Source organism: Polypterus senegalus, chromosome 4, assembly GCF_016835505.1.
Source record: "Polypterus senegalus isolate Bchr_013 chromosome 4, ASM1683550v1, whole genome shotgun sequence".
NCBI classification, from domain to species: Eukaryota; Metazoa; Chordata; class Cladistia; order Polypteriformes; family Polypteridae; genus Polypterus; species Polypterus senegalus.
Window position 1 is genome coordinate 80,801,652 of NC_053157.1, and position 18,702 is coordinate 80,820,353.

General features: G+C 34.9%; 1 protein-coding gene across 2 annotated transcripts in view; it reads right to left on the reverse strand.

The window, feature by feature from the left end:
* mtus1b (microtubule associated tumor suppressor 1b) overlaps positions 1–18,702 on the reverse strand; it is a 67,035-nt gene that overhangs the window by 21,937 nt on the left and 26,396 nt on the right. The window contains exons 1-3 of one of the 2 annotated variants that reach the window (XM_039750946.1): positions 16,946–17,460; positions 15,881–15,947; positions 11,486–11,700 (exon numbers count right to left, since the gene is read on the reverse strand). In XM_039750946.1, coding sequence (XP_039606880.1) covers positions 11,486–11,700; positions 15,881–15,947; positions 16,946–17,002 — 339 coding nt within the window. In that variant the 5' untranslated portion in view covers positions 17,003–17,460. Of the gene's footprint in view, positions 1–11,485; positions 11,701–15,880; positions 15,948–16,945; positions 17,461–18,702 lie in introns of those variants that run through there. The other variant, XM_039750945.1, reaches the window with a different exon arrangement.

Consider the following 18,702-nt stretch of genomic DNA (forward strand, 5'->3'; position numbering starts at 1 on the left):
CCTATCCACTGCCAGACAGTGTTCAAAAACCATTAAGAAGGCTAACAGAATGTTAGGTTATATAGCACAATGTATAGAGTACAAGTCCTAGGAGGTTATACTCATGCTTTATAACATACTGGTGAGGCCTCATCTGGAGTAATTTGAACAGTTTTAGTCTCCATGCTACAAAAAGGACATAGCAACGCTAGGAAAGGTCAACAGAATAGCAACTAGGCCGATTCCAGGACTATAGGGGAGGACTTATGTGGAAAGATTAAAAGAAATGAGCCTTTTCACTTTAAGCAAAAGATGATGAAGAGGAGACATTACTGAAGTGTTTAAAATTATGATGAGACTTGATGTTATTTTATTACAATTAAGTGGATAGGACTGTTGAGCTTTGTTGGGCTGAATGGCCTGTTCTCGTCTAGATTGTTCTAATGTTCTAAAAATTCCAGTCCAATCACTGCCTCGTGTCTCTACAATTCCGTGTAGGTTTTTCCTATGGTACTCTGGAAGGTGGAAGGAAAAGTGAAGAGAGGTGTTAGTGTTACGTTAATCAGCAACTGAAAATGGATGTTTTAATAGTCATTACTTTTGAGTGCATGATTTTACACTGTAACAAACTAGTGACACATTCAGCCATGTGCCAAATTCCACCAGGAAAGTGGTCTAGCCTGTGTGGTCTTTTTGAAAACGGATGGATGTATAGTATGGATGAACAAATGTAATAAGTCGCAAATGAGGAACTCTACAAAGTTCAACCATGTACTCTGGTCACTGGTTCCCACTTACCCTTTTTGGTAACTAAAAATGCATTTACCAGCTGTTTGACATGATTGCTATATATTAATACATATTAGTTTAATGTTTACATTTTATTTTGTAAAAGAATGCATGTTCATTTGAGTTTTTTTTAGGAATATCTGGTTTGATTCCTTTGAAATTCTTGCCAAGCAATACTAATTTTATTTTTTTTCAACTTTATTTAAAGTGCAAAATCACAATGCAGCATGGTCCCAATACACTGTATAAATGAGAAGAATACATAAGATATAAAATAAACAAATAAACAACATCAATGTTAAAGAAGTAATAACTAATAAAACTGGAATAAAATAACATTAAAAAATTAAAAGTTAAGGTATGTCAACAAGGGAATACAGTGATATCGTGCTTCGACTTTCACGGCTTCACTCCATAGTGGATTTTAAATGTAAGTATATCTAAATATATATCACAGATTTTTCGCTGGTTCGCAGATTTTTTACGGACAATGGGTCTTTTAATTTATGGTACATGCTTCCTCAGTTTGTTTGCCCAGTTGATTTCATACAAAGGACGCTATTGGTGGATAGCTGAGAAGCTACCCAATCAGAGCACGTATTACGTATTAAATTAAATTCCTCAATGATATACGATATGCTTCCCGCGTGGTGCTTCGCACACTTAAAAGCTCTAACAGCCCGTATTGATTTTTGATTGTTTGCTTTTCTCTGTCTCTCTCACTCTCTCTGACATTCTCTGCTCCTGACGGAGGGGGTGTGAGCAGAGGGGCTGTTTGCACAGTGGCTGTTTGCTTAGAAGATACGAACACTCCGCTAAAAAAAATGCTGAAAGACTACCTTCACATTGATCCCTTCATTGCGGCCGCTTTATCGCGGTGCTTCGTTTACTTAAAAGCCCAACAGCCCTATTGATTTTTGATTGTTTACTTTTCTCTCTCTCTCTCTGACATTCTCTGCCCCTGATGCACGCTCCTTTGAAGAGGAAGATATGTTTGCATTCTTTTAATTGTGAGAAAGAACTGTCATCTCTGTCTTGTCATGGAGCACAGTTTAAACTTTTGACTAAAGGGTGTTATTTCATATCTAGAGGGCTCTAATAATGTAAAAAAAAAAAACATATTTAGAAGGTCGTAAACAGGTTTTCAATGATCTAACTGCGAAAATATTAGATTTATAAATAAAGAATCCTACTTCGTGGAAATTCATTTATCTGTCTGGAGCAGATTAACCACGATAAACAAGGGTTTACTTTATAACTGTGGGGAGAATATTTATAAACAGTGTGGGAGAGTTTCTAAGGGCTTAAAATATATAAAAATAACCATGCAAACATAGGGTTTCTACTTTGCGGATTTTCACCTATCGCAGGGGGTTCTGGAACGCAACCCCCGTGATCGAGGAGGGATTAGTAAAACAATTCATGAACCTCCTGGACTCTTGATTTGAGCCACCACATTAGTCAGCCTACACATAAAGCAGGTCATACGTTAGACTTAGTAATTACTAAATGATTAAAAGTTGATGTGAAGTAGATCATTGATATTGGTCTATCAGACCATTTTCTGTTACTATTTAATAAAGAAATAATAGAAAATATTCATGTGAAGCATATTGTTAAAAAAATGCTTCTTTGATTCATCAGCAGCTTCAAAATTTACAAACATTCTAAGCAACCAGTCCCTTTGAAGTGCTTACTACAATAGTGAGAATAATGTAAATAGTAAGGTGGAAAATTTTAATATTAAGGTGAGAGCTGCTGCTGACATCGTCACACCTAAAAAGATAGTTAAAAAGTCTTCTAGTACTGTTATACCATGGAAGACCCAAAGAGTGTCTGATCTTAAGAGAACATGCCGGAGAGCTGAGCAAAAATGGAGAAAAACTAAACTGACTGCCCATTATGAAATATTTAAGGTTAAAACAACAGAATACAACAACATAGTCTATCTTGTGAGGCTTTTGCTGTATTTTTTAATCAAAAAATGGATAATATTAGAAATAATATAGTACATCTCCCCAATACTGAACCACTTAAACCCCAGAACTCCATTTTAAACAAATAAAATTCTTTCAACAGGATAGATTTACCTGATCTATATAAAATAATTTCTCAACTGAGACCCCCCACCTGCATCCTCGACCCAATATCAACAAGTTTTTTCAAAGTACCACCAGGCGTACTAATTGATAGTATTCTTGACATAGTAAACTCGTCATTAGATATGAGAAAAATAACCTTGACTCCTCTGCTTTTGAAAATTGTAGACCTATTTCTAACCTGTCTTTCTTAAGTAAAATTCTAGAGAAGGCAGTCATTATGTAGCTTAATGATCACCTCAATAAACATGCCATTCTTGAGAAGTTTCAGTTGGGTTTCAGAACAAATCACAGTACAGAAACTGCACTCTTTAAAGTAGCAAATGACTTGAGGGTAAATGCAGACAAAGGCCATTTATCTGTTCTCATCCTTTTAGATCTTTTCGATACCACTGATCACAATATTCTTAGAAATCGCCTTAGTCAATGGGTGGGCCTCTCTGGCAGTGTCTTAAATTGGTTTGAATTCTACCTGGCAGGTAGAAAATACTTTGTAAATTGTGGTAATTATACTTCAAAGACACATGATATTCTACATGGTGTTCCACAAGGCTCTATCCTGGGTCCACTGCTCTTTTTGATTTAGATGCTTCCTTTAGGTTAGATTATTTTGGGGCATAACCTGAGCTACCACAGCTATGCTGAGGACACACAACTGTACTTATCAATAGCACCTGAAGACCCCGACTCTCTTGATTCACTGACACAATGTCTTACTTGTGTTTCTGAAGGGATGAGTAGTAATTTTCTCAAACTAAATAAAGAGAAAACATAAATTTTAGTGATTGGCAATAATGGATATAATGGTTATTAGAAATAAACTAGATGCATTAGGATTAAAAGTCAAGACTGAGGTAAAGAATTTAGGGGTACCTATTGACTCTGACCTGAATTTTAAATCACATATTAATCAGATTACTAGGACAGCATTTTTCTACTTAAGAAATCCAGCAAAAGTTAGACCCCTTATAACATTGCAAGATGCGGAGAAATTAATCCACACTTTTGTATTCAGTCGACTAGATTACTATAACGCTCTCCTCTCAGGACTACCCAAAAAAGACATAAATCAATTGCAATTAGTGCAGAATGCAGCTGCTAGAATCTTAACTAGGAAAAGAAAATCCAAGCACATCTCTCCAGTTTTGATGTCACTACATTGGTTACATATGTCATTTAGAATTGAGTTTAAAATCCTGCTTATAGTTTACAAAGCCTTAAATAATTTTGCTCCTTGGAACTTGGAACACAGGATAAAAGGGCATTACAATAATCAAGTCTAGAAAAAACACATGCATGTATCAATGTTTCAGCATCACACAGAGACAGAATAGATTGGATTCTTGCAATATTACTAAAATGAAAAAATGCTGCATTGGTAATAGCCATGATATGAGACTGGGGGGCGAGATGATTATCGAAAATTACTTCAAAATTTTTAATGGTTGAACTTTCACAGACAGAACAGCCATTAATATTAACACTCAAGTTCTCACACAGACCAGCCAAATATGGACATCTAGCCACCAATAATTCTGCTAAATTAGCATGTTAAGAGCTGAAAGTTCATACTCATACATTTTTTAATTTCCGACAGACATGACTCTAAATTTACCACTTGGGAAAGGTCATTTGGCTTTACAGGTATATACAGTTGCATATTGTCAGTGAAACAATAAAAAGTAACACCATATTTACAAATGATGTCACCAAGAGGAAACATGAGACCAAAAACTGATCCCTTGGATAGATCAAACTTTGCTTCAGAAATTTCACTGTTGTAACTTGCACAGTGTTTGATAAATGAGAATGAAACCCTGAAAGTACCGTGCCCTGGATGCCAATATGTTTCTCTAAGTGGCTTAAAAGTATGTCATGGTCTTTAATGTCAAGACAAAACTGTCAAGAAGCAACAATACTGACATCAAATTTGAATCAACAGTGATCAGCATATCATTAATCTGGTCAAAGCACTTTCTGTAAAATGATGGCATTGAAAGTTGGATTGAATTTTGTCAAAAAAAGAATATTGTCAGGCAAATAGGCATTAAGTTGATCAGCGACGGCCCTATCAATTAATTTAGACATAAAGAAAGATTGGAAATTGGTCGATAGTTATTCAAAAATCATTGGACCCAAGATTAGGTTTTTTGAGCAATGGCTTAATAATGGCAGTTTTTAAAACAGATGGCACAGAGTCAATGGATAACATTCAAACTAGGACCAATTAAAACAGGAGACAGTTCATTTAAAATATAAGATGGTATTGGGTCCAATATACAGGTTGTAGATTTAGAAGCAGTTATCAGGCTAAACAAAGCCTGAGGGGAAACTAATTCAAATTGTGGAAAACTGCAAGAGGTCTGAGCCACAGTGTCTGTATTCGTTAAAATGTTGGAAGAGTCATAGATGTCATTCTGAGAGGAATGTAGGCCATTGATGTTATCTCTAATCAAGACAATCTTATTTATGGAATATCTCAGAAATTTATCAGCATTGAATGGAGAGCTATGTGCTGGAGCATTCTGTGTGAGCTTGATAACCATATCAAACAAATATCATGGATTATTTCTATTAGTGTAAATCAGATCAGAGGAATGTGAAGTCCTAGTAACTGAAAGTGCTCATTTATAATTTTTAAAACTTTCTACCCAGGCAAGATGAAAACCTTCTTGCTTGCTTTGTTATATACCACCTGTGCTCAAGTTTTCTGCAAGTCTGTTTGTGTGCATGGATGTCATCTAAAAACCATGGCGAACATTTCAGGTGGGTAGCTTTTCTTGTTATTAGAGAAGCAAGAGAATCAAACAATTTAAGCAATGTACTATTTAGAATATCTGTGAGATTATCAAGGGAATCATATTTTGTACTACATGCATCAAGTATATATGGTAAATGATTGTTCAATATGGACTTAGCATTACTGTCAATATGGTGATAAGTATATGTACCAGGCCCAAGACACTTAATTGGAGCACAGACAGATAAACTGAAAAAGTTTAAAAAATCACTAATATAAAAACTCTTAGTAGAAAGTGACCTAAGTGTAAAGTACACTACAGAGTTAAGCTTATTCAAGCTGATTTGCACTATATTTTCTGATGTTAGGATGCTAGAAGGTTTTGCTAGATTAATTTTGTGCGCTACATTATAATGTTTATTTGATCTAGTCTTGATTATAATAGGGAATGATAGGGACTCTCTCTAGATTGTTACAAGAATTATTTGGACTGTAGGGAGATCTGGTAAAACAGACAGAGGGCAAATGCGGCAGTGGATCACCAGGATGATTATCAGAGAATATGTCAAAAACGTGGGTGCTCAATCACTTCATACAGCAGTTTAACATTGTGTAAAATATATTGTCTGGTAAAACTTGAGTGGCTAAAAAACTAGGGTGAATTCCGTCATTCCTGAAAAATGAAGGACGATTTCAGAAAAGATTACAATTGTTAATAAAGACAACATTTAATGAAGGGCAAGTCATCTGGAGTCAATTACGCACGCTCAGAGTGTGACTAAAATGTCCAGATCCTTTTCCATGGGGTGGAATTGGACCAAAGATAAAAACATTTTTTCCACAGGAATAGAGAAAGCTAAAAAGCTTGTTAAAATCATGTTTTAAAATTTCAGACTTCCGGTTGCAGATGTTGTTACACCTTATGTGAATAATCACATATTGCACAGATACATACTTGTTGAGTAAACTGGGAAGGTGACACAGGATATCAGAAACTTTGAGTCCTGAGAAATGGTGGACAACAGCGAATCTACTTCTGATGTTTCTGAAAATTGAATCCCCCAAAATCAGTATAACTGGTTAGAGATGCCGCTGCACAGCCTTGTGGTCATTCCTCCCAGAAGGATGTGAAGGTAGCACAGGGGAAGGGGAGCACTCTGTAGTTGTAGTGATCACTCGACTCTGTGAACTGTAGTATATCATCATTTAAGGACATCATTTTACATCTAACTGACACACATGAACCCTAGTTTCCCCTTCCACTCTTTTGATAGGCAGCAACTGAGCTATTATATGTAATGATGGATTCATTTACATAAATATTTTTAATTGAAAAGATTTAACTGAACATCCTTTGGTTTTCTTTAATTTGTTTTAATCATAGGGGTGTTTTTTAGGGATCTCTGGTGTGATTCCTTTGAAATTCTTGCCAATCAATACCAATTCACATTAATAAAAGGTTAAGTGTTTGGGTGCCCATCTGGCTGTATGTCTTTGTCATTCCAATAGATGGCACATCACAAACATGTGATGCTGCTTTTACGAATCCCATACCATAGGGCACATAACAGAGACATTTACATTTCATGGTGGAAATGTTAACACTGAGGACTATGTTGATAATCAAGACAGGTAGAGTAGCTAGTCAATACATAATCTTTTAAAGATTATTAAGACCATACCCTGATAAAATATGCATGCTGTTGCCTTCTGTGACTTTCATTTACATATGTGTATACCCGATTTAAAGTTTCTTCAGATTCAAACTATAGTTTAAATATATTGCTACAATTACTGAAATATCATTTTCAGAACTAGAAGTAGCATGTAATAGTTTATGGAAATTCAGATATACCCTTTCCAATAGCCTACAATGCATATGAGCTACACTGTGCTACTTTAAAAATCATGTAAGAAATGTTACTCATACAGCATTGAACTCAAAAGCCCAAAATGATATTCTCAATGCAGCTGCCCCTAAGGCTGAGATGGATTGCTTTGTAAGAGAGACTGATATATGAAATTATGAATGTGCAGCATTTGTTTTTGGTACTGGACACTATGAAGGTCAGTGGTCACAGGACTTCAGTCTATGCAAACTTTAGTCACTGAAAGAAACTGAGGGCTGAACTCATAGGGCTAAATGCAACCAATGAGGTTCACATGAGATGGCATTGTGTGGCTCTCTATGCAAAGAGACTAAAGAGTTAAAAAGGGGAGCCAAATCAGGCTGCAGTGGTTGGAAGAGTTAATTAGTAACAAACTGGGCTGAAAAGGTACATAAGAGTGGAAGTCACGATAGCTAGATGGCATCCTTGGGTGCCGATGAAACGTCAGGGCATTCTCCATGGCCAAAACAATGGAGAAATCGCACTAACAACATTTCTTTTCTTACTGTCATATTGCTCAAAGACAGTATTCTATTTTTAAATATACACTGGTATGCTGAACATATTCATTCATAATTGTAACTTTAATAACACCTTGTATATCACTTTGATACAAAATAACAGACTAAATCTTACAATTCAGAAATGCAAAATCTATTTGATCAGCACTTTGTGAAACTGTAATAAATCAGTCAATATCAGCATTGCCCTAAACACATGTGAAAATCAGTTTTAATAACAGTGCAACAAGGATGTTACTTATGATCTGCTTATGATAGGCTTTTAGCGGCACTAAGGCCTGTTAAGATAGCAGATTTAACAGGGATACAAAAATTAAGCTGCATACCCTCCAGTCACCAGCATTCTTAAATAAATTGCTGAACTGCAGCTCATACCAACCCCTTTCTCAGATCTGTACTTCCATCTGATAACAAAAGTGGACATCAGAATTAAGCCGACACCTTTTTGAGACTTCAGACAAAAAGACACCCAAATTGACATTCATCTTGGATCAGTTTTCATCTACAAACCCATTTCTGGATGTGATGGAAAAAAACACTCCTATGCACAGGCACTAGATCAGTAACTATAAGGAACTTTAATCCAATCACTAGAGTTTACACCTTCCTTCAAAACTAGCTGCATTCATCTCTTCCATTTTCCTTGGGGGAGGGAAAGGGGACAATCCACTCTCTTTGGAGGACCTAAAATCTGTTGTGTTTGTTAGAAGAAAACTGATAAGCTACTATCTTTGGGTTGGGATGCTGCCCACTATCTTTTGAGAAAAAAACATCACAAATGTTCTTTGGCCTGGAAGCTACTCTCCATAGAGACCTGCAACTGGACACATTGAACTAGCCAAGATTCACTCTTAGCACTGAGCCAGTAACTGAGCCCGATCTGAGAGAACTAAGAAGCAGTAAGCCACTCTCTTTAGGTTGAGAAGCTACCCACTGTCTTTTGAGAAAAAAATCTCAAAAAGGTTCTTTGGCCTGGAAGCTACTCTCCATAGAGTCCTACAACTGTACACACTGAACAAGCTAAAATTAACTTTTACAAGCCAGGTACTGAGCCAGTAATTGAGCCCGGTCTGAGAAAACTAAGAAGCAGCACAGATCAAAAAGAGAACTTCAGCACCTACACACTTTTTAGGGAAAAGCATTAATTATTCCGGTACAAGTGGAAGAGGGCACAGCAAAAAGCTTAACAGTGACCTGAGAAAGGCAGCATCACACCACACTAAGGGCAAAAACCTTGAAGCAAAGACAAAGAGTACATTACAACACAAGAAGAATCCTCTTGAACACAGAACAACAACTTCAAACAACATTGGACATCATCTTTAAAGACTTCATATCGTGAAACTGTTTTTCTTTGCCATGATAAATTAAAACTTTAAAAAGCCAGCCTCTTCAGTGTTATAGGTTTGTCTGCCTAATCTGCCTTGTCTTCTATGTTGGTATATACATGCAGTTGTCATATTTTTACAATCTCTATATTTAATACATTTTATTATTCTGTTTCTTAAAACAAGTATGTTTCAGTTACCTTAATACAAGTCTAATGGCTGGAAATCCCTCCCACAGAGAAAGTAAAATAAAGTGGGAGCCTCAACAAATTATCCAATAGTTAATTATCAGCTTTGCTTTGCCAATGCTGACTGATTAAGATCAATGAATCAATCCATTCTTTTTCTCACATCCATATACAATGTCCTAACATTTGCTACTCATGGATGGGTGAAACAGAATTTAAAAATCACTACAATTTCCTTCCAACCCCCTACCACCTAAAGGCTTTTGAATGAAAAATATACTTTATAACAGAAATATAGCAAAATCCAATTTACAGCACTTTATATTCACAATTGTTTAAAATGTATGAAAAATAAACTAGTGAAGCTTGCAAGCCCCCAGGTATCAGAGTTATTTAAATGTCATTAGGAACCTTGAGCTACTGATAAGATTAGACATGGTTAATTGGTTTAAGCAACATTTACAACAAAGAATAATACAAAATGATACTGGTTCTTCCACAAAAAGGTAACAAGTAAAATCCTGGAAGCCTAGTTTGGGGAAAGTATTTGTGTTTTCATCAAGGAACAGCATACTGGATAATCTGTCTAGCCCATTTGGTGACATTTCAAAAATTCAGTACTTATAAAGGAGAATGTTGGTGCCATTAGGATATAGCCATATGCAGATCCAAATCCAAAATAATTTAAAGCTTGGCTCTTCAAAGTAAAAAGTTGTTGAGAAGATCAGTAAGAGAGAGAAGGCGGCACCTTTTCACTATACTTATTCTGAAACTAGACAGATCCAGAAGTTTTAAAAGACTAGTGGGGCATTATGCCTGCAATTGCCTCTTTTTCTGGATTAACTCAATCCAACTATCTCAAAAAGCTACACTTGTAAAAAACAAGGGCATGGTGTCAGAAACTGTTGCTGGTACCTACAGTAGTTTTTGGCTACAGTGGTGCCAAAAACCGAACCAACTGCTAAACAGTCAGTTTAAGGGATGCTACTAAAAGGCATGCCATGCAATATAAGCTAGTAAATTCCTGAATTTGGCAAAAATGCATAAGGGGTCTAAACGAAAAGCTGCTGAAATGAAAGCCTGATTGCACAAATTTGCTGAAAAGATGAAGAATGACCTAAAATTGCTAACAAGAGGCTGATGGTAAACTTAAATACATTTCCTAAGCTGTTTTGATAAATGATGAGGAAATGTTGACCTTAATCAAAATTATTATTAACTGGTAGATGGAGGAAGAAATTAGATAAATTGATTATCCAGTTAAGAAGAAGGAATGAAAATTCCAAACTAGCCTAAAAAATATATTTCACCCGCACTTTGTTGCTGCATAGGTACTACTCTTATTGACCCTTACTTTCATTCAGCACCAGAGCAGTTCAGAGAAAAGTGTGATGCAGGCAAGAAGGAAATCAGCACCTCTGCCTCTAAATAAGATGTTATGATTTTCTCTGGGACATAAGGGATGCTGCTGCAAGAACGGTTAATCAAAACCCAAGGTTCTTGTAGAGGTGACTATGAGATCAGCCAAAGAATTATTTTGTAGGCTCAAGCAGAAGGCAAATCTTATGTCAGTCTATGTCCTTAACCCTAAAAATTATGAGCTTTGTGCTGCAAAAGACAGACATTGTGGGCATGTTTGTCTGGCATTGGTTTACTTCCACAGGGCTGTAGAACTTATTCTGTACAATACCATGAGAAGCTTGAAAACTCAGTATGATGTACACATAGTTTATCTGCTGCTATGGATAAGGAGGATTTGGTAGAGAATGTATTTTAGTGAGGATGCATCCTTGATATGGTCCATTCATATAGCCTTCTAAGAGGAGGACCAACACAGAAGAAACACCTGGTGGAAGAGTTATGACACTCAACAAGTTTGGTGGCACTTCAACCTTCATGAGTGTAAATGTTTACACATAGTAAGACATGAAACCATGATCTCAAGAACTAACCTGTTTTTCCATTTCCATTCTCATTTTATCAACTTCTATCTTATATGCTTCTTGCGCTTTTTCCCACTCTGCTGAGTAAAACTGTTTCAGTCGGTCTTCCAAATGTGCCAGCTCACTCCGATGTTGATCCTGTACTTTTTGCAAAAGTACCTCATAAGTGGACCGGAGCTCATCTTTCTCCTTTTCAACTCTGTCATATGAGGATGTTGTATTTACTGTTAAGAGAAAGTTCAAAACATTAAAAAAAGAAAAGAAAAGTGAACAAGTCAGAGAACAAATAACCAAAATATAATTTTTATAAAAGACTAATTAAAATATTTGATGGGTGCTGGAGCCTGTCCCAGATAGCAGAGTGCACAAGGCAAGCAGAAAACCCTGGACAGAGTACCAGTCCATTGCAGAGCAAATACACACACCAGGGCCAATTTAGCATCGCCAATTCACCTAACATGCATGTTTTTGGGCAGCAGGGAGAATTTCACACAGACATGGGGAGAAAATGTAAAATCCACGCAGGGAGGACCCAGGATGCAAACTCTTGTCTCCATACTGTGGGACAAGAGTGCTACCACTGTGCCATTTGAAATATGCAGACTACCTAAATATATGAATATGAGAAAATCATTTTTAGCTGCGGTTGTATACATCCTACTTTTAAGAACTGTGCCCAGTTAGGCCACCTCTAATACCAAGTAAAACAATTCAGTTTAACTGAAGCTTATTGAGCTAAACCATAGTGTGCCACTATCTGAGCCTAAACGTACATTTTGATGTTTGCATATTGCAAATAAAAGGGATCCACCTTACAATATAATCAGTGGAGTAGTAGGGAGTATGTGGGCCCAAAAGGCATTCTCATTAATGTATTTAAGCATACTCTAGTAAATCATGTAATTTACATCCCTGATGCTAGACAGCATTTTAAAATGACAAGTCTCAAATATTATGAAACTCTAGAAAACAACTGAATGAGACAAGAGAAGACACTTGAGGTGTTAAAAGCAAGTACAACTGGACCATAAATATACACAGATCTCAAACAAGAAACTAATAGGGGGAAAAATTTAAACCTATAAATTTTTTATGTCATATGAAAAAATGAAGTTTTCATAACTATTTTTATATTCCTAATGTGTATGTTCTTGATACCTAATGCACCAGCCCAAAATGCAATTACTCCATAGATGCTTTAATAACACAAAAAACCTGTAGCACCTATTTTTGTCAGGGGTTTGTATATATTGAGTTCACTGTGCATTGAGATTTTCTAATATTTTACAAATATTAATTGATGGTTTTGCTGATCAGAATAGGAATGAGTGCAATTTTTCTTAAAGCTAATAGAGATCTGTACAATCAGCAGTTTAAGAAAGTTGTGTACAAAAAAATAAAGCATTTTGTTAAATGTCAATTTTGATACAGCAATTTTGATTTAGATGCCTAGAGATATCATGGAGCATTTAGTCAAAAAACTTTCCATCACTAATCATTGTTGTCTACAATATATTTCTCTTCAGATACTTAATAATGAAATACTGACAAAGTATACAAAGCAGACATTTTTAAATATTTTTCTCAATTTCATGATGATCACCGTCAAAGGTACTATTTATTGATCTTTGTTTTTGCACTGTATTAAAAATACAAAAAAGTACACATAAATTAAATATTTTTTCTAGTGCCTTTTGAGAACACCATCTAGAAAAAGTTATTATATAAAGTGTGAAATAAATATTTAAATGGTTGCTTTGAACAGCATTAGAGTAAGCATTACAGTATTTAAGGCCCTAGATAAAATATTGATTGCAATCTCTTCCCACAGGTTATATATTTTTTTATTAGCAGTATTTAAAAAAAAAACTAAAAATGATCTCAATGTATTTGTCTGTTGCCTTTTGAAAGTGGCTTTTACAAAAGTTGCTACATAAATCTTGAGTGTAACTAACATTTCTCTCAAATGTTCTAATCATAGTTGCACAAAAGCTAAAAGTTGGAAATGGTACTCCATACAATGATAACATTATGATTAATTGCAATAATACTTTTACATAAATTTCATGATTCCTTATCTAAATTTGCTTGCAAGAGTTTAGTTTTTTTGGAATTGACTTTCTAGTGAGGAAAAAAATTAAAAATGCTGCCAGTGATCCAAGCAATGACAAACGGATACAGCTGTTTACAGCAGATTTTATGGAAGGCTTTTTCTAACTATGTATTTCTTTGCTCAAAACATTAACTTTTTAAAGCTATGGTATCATATTACAAAAAAAGACATTTTTTTCTCCATTTACAAAAGCAGTGTCAACAGGAATGTCTTAAAGCACACACAAGAGGTCAGAATGGAAACCCCACACATTCTTTATAGTGGTATGATGAAAGTAACTACTTACTTGCTTTTACTGCATTTAACATAAGTTTGTGGAAAGGTTATTTATAAACCAAGTTTAGGAATGACTCGAGACAAAAAAAAAAAAACATTAAAAGCGAGAGGAGCTGGATTACCATTCACAAAGAGTACTCTTGATTAGCTAAAACAATGCAGCACATTCATTTCATCTGACATTTACGAAAGCTATATATTTCTTGTGATCAACTAATTAAGTCCTTTACCAAAATAAAATATTATATATTTCGTACCTAATGAAACACAAACTTTAATATGTAATTCTGCAAAGTTGCATTAATGCTTTTTTAAAATAACTTACAAAATCCTATTACCCAGCTTGTCAGTTTTCATTTGATTTTAAGTTTTATTTAACTACTGGAATAAAATAATGGATTATTTACATGGATAATTTTATTTGATTAGTGGTATGATACAAATACAGGTTGAAAAAATACCACTAAAATAATGCAGCAAATGAAAACATTAAACAATGTAGAAACTGTCAGAGAGAAAATCTAATATTTGCAATGTTCTTCAACACTGAATATGTAAGAAACTGAAAGAAGTCATAATATAAAATATTTTATGAAGAAAAAGGTATACTAGTATATATTAAAACAATGCTACAAACAACAACAACTTTAAGGAGACAAATGAATAAAGCATTTAGTTTACTGTTTAACTGGAAGTAGAAACCGCATAACATCTTTCTCTAGTTCTAAACACATTGGCATAAATCAAAACATACCAACGCCTAATCGAACACTGCCTCAAACAAAAATTACACTACTGTTTCATCTTCAGTTCTCAAAAAAAAAAAAAGATTAAAAAAAATCTTGAAAATTCTCCTACTCAATCAAATATTTTGTAAATAAATCCCACCTCATTTGACAACTGAATAAACAAAAAGATCATTTTGGGTATGTCTCAGACATAATGATCAAAAAAAGAAACAGAAACGGTTTCAAATACCTAAATCCTCTCTCATTTTGAAAGCAAAGCAAGGCTACTTCAGTCCCTTCCTGGATTCTTAGCAGTTCAGATTTTTTTGCTGGCTGTAGCTTAAGTTATAATCTTTTCTTTTTCCTCCCACTTCACTCAATCAAAACAAAGGGAATGTAAATGCCACAAGCCCTTTAAAACTTCTTTCATTTTTTAAAATAAAGATTAGCAAGATTACTGCTTCTGTGCAACAGATCACAATTCAAGTTTATAGTTTTTACTGTAACAATTTGTGACCTAAAAAAAATATTAAATTTTAAAAGCAATACTTTTTTTTTATAATTACCAATAAAATGACAACATTCTTCAATACTCTTCAGTATTAAAGTTTACTTTACTATAAAACATGCAGAAAAAATATATGGTGCAGCAGTCTAAACATACTAATGCTATGCCTTAAAATAAATGGCTCGTATTTAAATATTCGAGCAGTTTAGCCATAAGTTTTGCTTTTTTTTTTTCTTTTGTTTTTGTTTATATTTAAAATTTCTTAAAAATAGTACACTATATATATAGCATCATTAAAACATCCTTAAAAATGCAATATATTAGAAAATCACAGCTAACCCTTTATTTGAAAAAAGTATTTTAGAGTTGTGGCAATATCTTTATCTTTTGTTTGGTTTTGGACATACTAAAATGTTAGGGTGCTGCTGGGCCTCTTACAATTTAAGGCAGTGTAGTGCCAAGAATTTAGAGACCTGGGGGTCAAGCAGAGTGCCTTCAGGGAAATTCAAAGCGTAAGTGCTCTCACAGAGAAATGGGACAATATAAAGTATGCTGTGAGAATGCTTCAAAATGAATTTACACAAAAATGCAAGGTTTTTGCCTGCTTCTTACAAAGGTGTTAAATTGCCTACTTATCCGTTATAATTACTTTAAGCTACCAAAAAAAAAAACAAAAACACCCTTCATACAACAGGCTAGATCTTCACATCATTGTGGAGGACATATACATTTAAAAAATATACACAGTGCAGTTCACAAGAGAGACAAAAGAGTCTTACCTAATTCTCCTCGCAGATTTAGCAGTTCCAGTGATAACTCCTTATTCCGTGCAAGGACCACCTCCCGCTATAAAAGAAAAAGTTGGTTACTAAGTAAGTATCTTGAATAATAGTTTTATCAAGTATTTTCATTCGCTAGTGAAACCCTCAAAACAGTTCTAATCTAATAAAAAGCATGTTATTCTTGCTGAATCCATTAGATACATAAATTAAAAATGATCAGTTTGTTCAAAACAAAAACTGAACAATCACATTATGTAGATTGTACAGTATATTAGTGTAAAACAAAAGAATTTAAAGATCCTAGAGCAACTTTAAAAAAAAACATGACACTAAATTCACTTAAACAAGGAATTTATGCACCTTAATGATTAACCTTTATACACTGCAGAAAGAATATCCCTGTTTAATGCAAACTGAAACAACAGTGTGAGTCTCCCTTGTCAATTAAATGATGCATACAAAAGCTGAAAAACACTGCCTTCTTAAATGAACAAGGAAATAAAGCTTTCAGAAACAGCAATGCTTTTTAATAAATCCTCATGACAAAGTACAAAGACAATGACTTTGCAGGATAAACAGATGTAACCAAAGCCAGCAGCAAGCCAGAGCTGCCTATTCAAAGCCCTGTCCGCAACACTTGAATCAGCTCAGACAAGTGATGCAGACTGTAAGGAAACAAAAACGTACTCTCACACATATATACACAAATAAAATGAAGACTCATCACATAAAGCAGCTAAGCTTCACTAGTTCTGTTCAGGACCACCAATCGATCCCTTTACCACAAAGCAGGCTTTTGAAAAAGTCACTTTGCTGAATGTGCTTATATAACCTCGTGTGATATTTAAAGAGTACATTTGAAAGGCAACTCCCTTATGCTCCTCTGCAATAAATCAGCACTAAGGACCTCTCACAGGAAAACATTTAAAAGAGCAAATGATTAAACCAAGCAAAAAACATGAAAAACGGGTAAAGGTCTATATTAAATACATTTTCTTTTTCATGATCATATTTAATGAACAGAGTGGGAGAGAGAGAGTGAGACAAAAGAAAAGTGCTTACCTTTTTTGATCCCACACATGCTGAGTGGAGACACATTTTACTGTCAGAGCAGCCCATTTTCCGGGATCAGTATTGCCCTGAGTGGGCAGTGAGGAAAGTGCGGCACAGGTGGAAACACCACAACCAAAAACGTGTCTGTCTACATTTAAGGCACTTCCAAAAGCTGCTCCAGTAGTCTTGCTTCTCTCTGTTAGCACTAGCATTACAGTGTACCGTATTTCTCCTAACAGCTGAGCACAACAAACCCCATTCACTGCAGTCTCTGCAATTTGGCACTGCTAGTCAGTGATTACTTTAAGGCACAACCCCTCGCATATGAGAAAGTAGGCGGCTGACATTACACTGATCGATTACCACTTAGTGAAATACTGGCAGTTACAGTAGAAGAGTAGGCATTGACCTTCTTTATAGATAATAGAGGTTTCATCTTCAGGCTTCTCTGTACAGCAAAAGCATAAGCTTACATACTGTATCTGTACAGAACATGATAGAAGGTAAATATATACCCAGCTATTTCTAACCTGTTTTAGTGAAATTCATGTTAATTTCTTGCAGGGAAATAGTTATATTACTGCCTACTTACCATTCTTCAGAAATGTCATTCATAAATAAATCTACATTGTGAAAAATTAATGAAATGCTTCTGACTTAATTTGTCCATGTCCTTTAAAGGAATAGCTCTCTCTTCAGTACATATTTGTTGCTAACTAAAGTAATTTCTCCAGATTTTACAGAAACAGTTTCACTAACACTGGTTAGTGAAACGTGATTAGTTAAGAAACACTAAGAGAAACAGACCCACAGATGCAGATGGAATACAGCTATAAAGATGCAAATAAAATATGTATTGAAAATTATTGCCTTAGAAGAATATGTATCAAAATACCTGCACAAATAACATACTGTAAGTGAAAGTGCACATACACTAAGTTTTACAAAAATTTGCATTTATATAAAACAGAACATATAAAATATATTCTGTTGCTACACTCTAAGAGAACTAGGATTTTATTTTAGTACATTTTTTGACAACCCTGTCACTTTGTTTCAATAACTGTTTTTGACACCTCTGCCCAGACCTGTTTCCTGCCTTTTGCTCAGTGCTGGTGGAATAGGCTTTGGCACTCTATAACACTTAATTGAATTAAACAGGTATGAGAATGTAATGTTTACAAATATTGTTCTTAAAGATGAAATTTTAAGGTACATATTTACTCATATCCCACAAAACAAAAAGATTAGACTTTTATCAATTCTTTGCATGTTTGTTTTTTTTTACTTAACAGCAAAGCTTTCAGGTTATGTTGATAAAAGCATATCCTGCTGAGCATATACAAGAGAAACAGTGGTAGCAGCTTTTATAATTACTGACAGAACAGCTCTGACAACCAACAGGTAAAGTGGAATGTACAAACATCCCCGCCTTCTGCAAAACTTGTGTCATTAAACACTCCACTGATTCAGCCAACATTACTGTTTACGTTTTACCAACCCCCAAATAAGCCTAAAAATGAGGACGTAGACAGACAAAACCTGTCACTAGACAAAAGGTAATGGTAGGTGCCAGTGACAACAGAAATATTTTAGATAACAGTCACACTCTCAGCTACTGCATCTTTGTGAATATTAGGTACTTGAAGACAGAAACCAACAGCTTTTGAGTAAACAAAATATATATGGCCTGAGGGTTCACTCTAAATTTAACTTGTTTATTGATCATTTTTAAATAGGTTTAAGCCTTATCTTTTATTTTAATC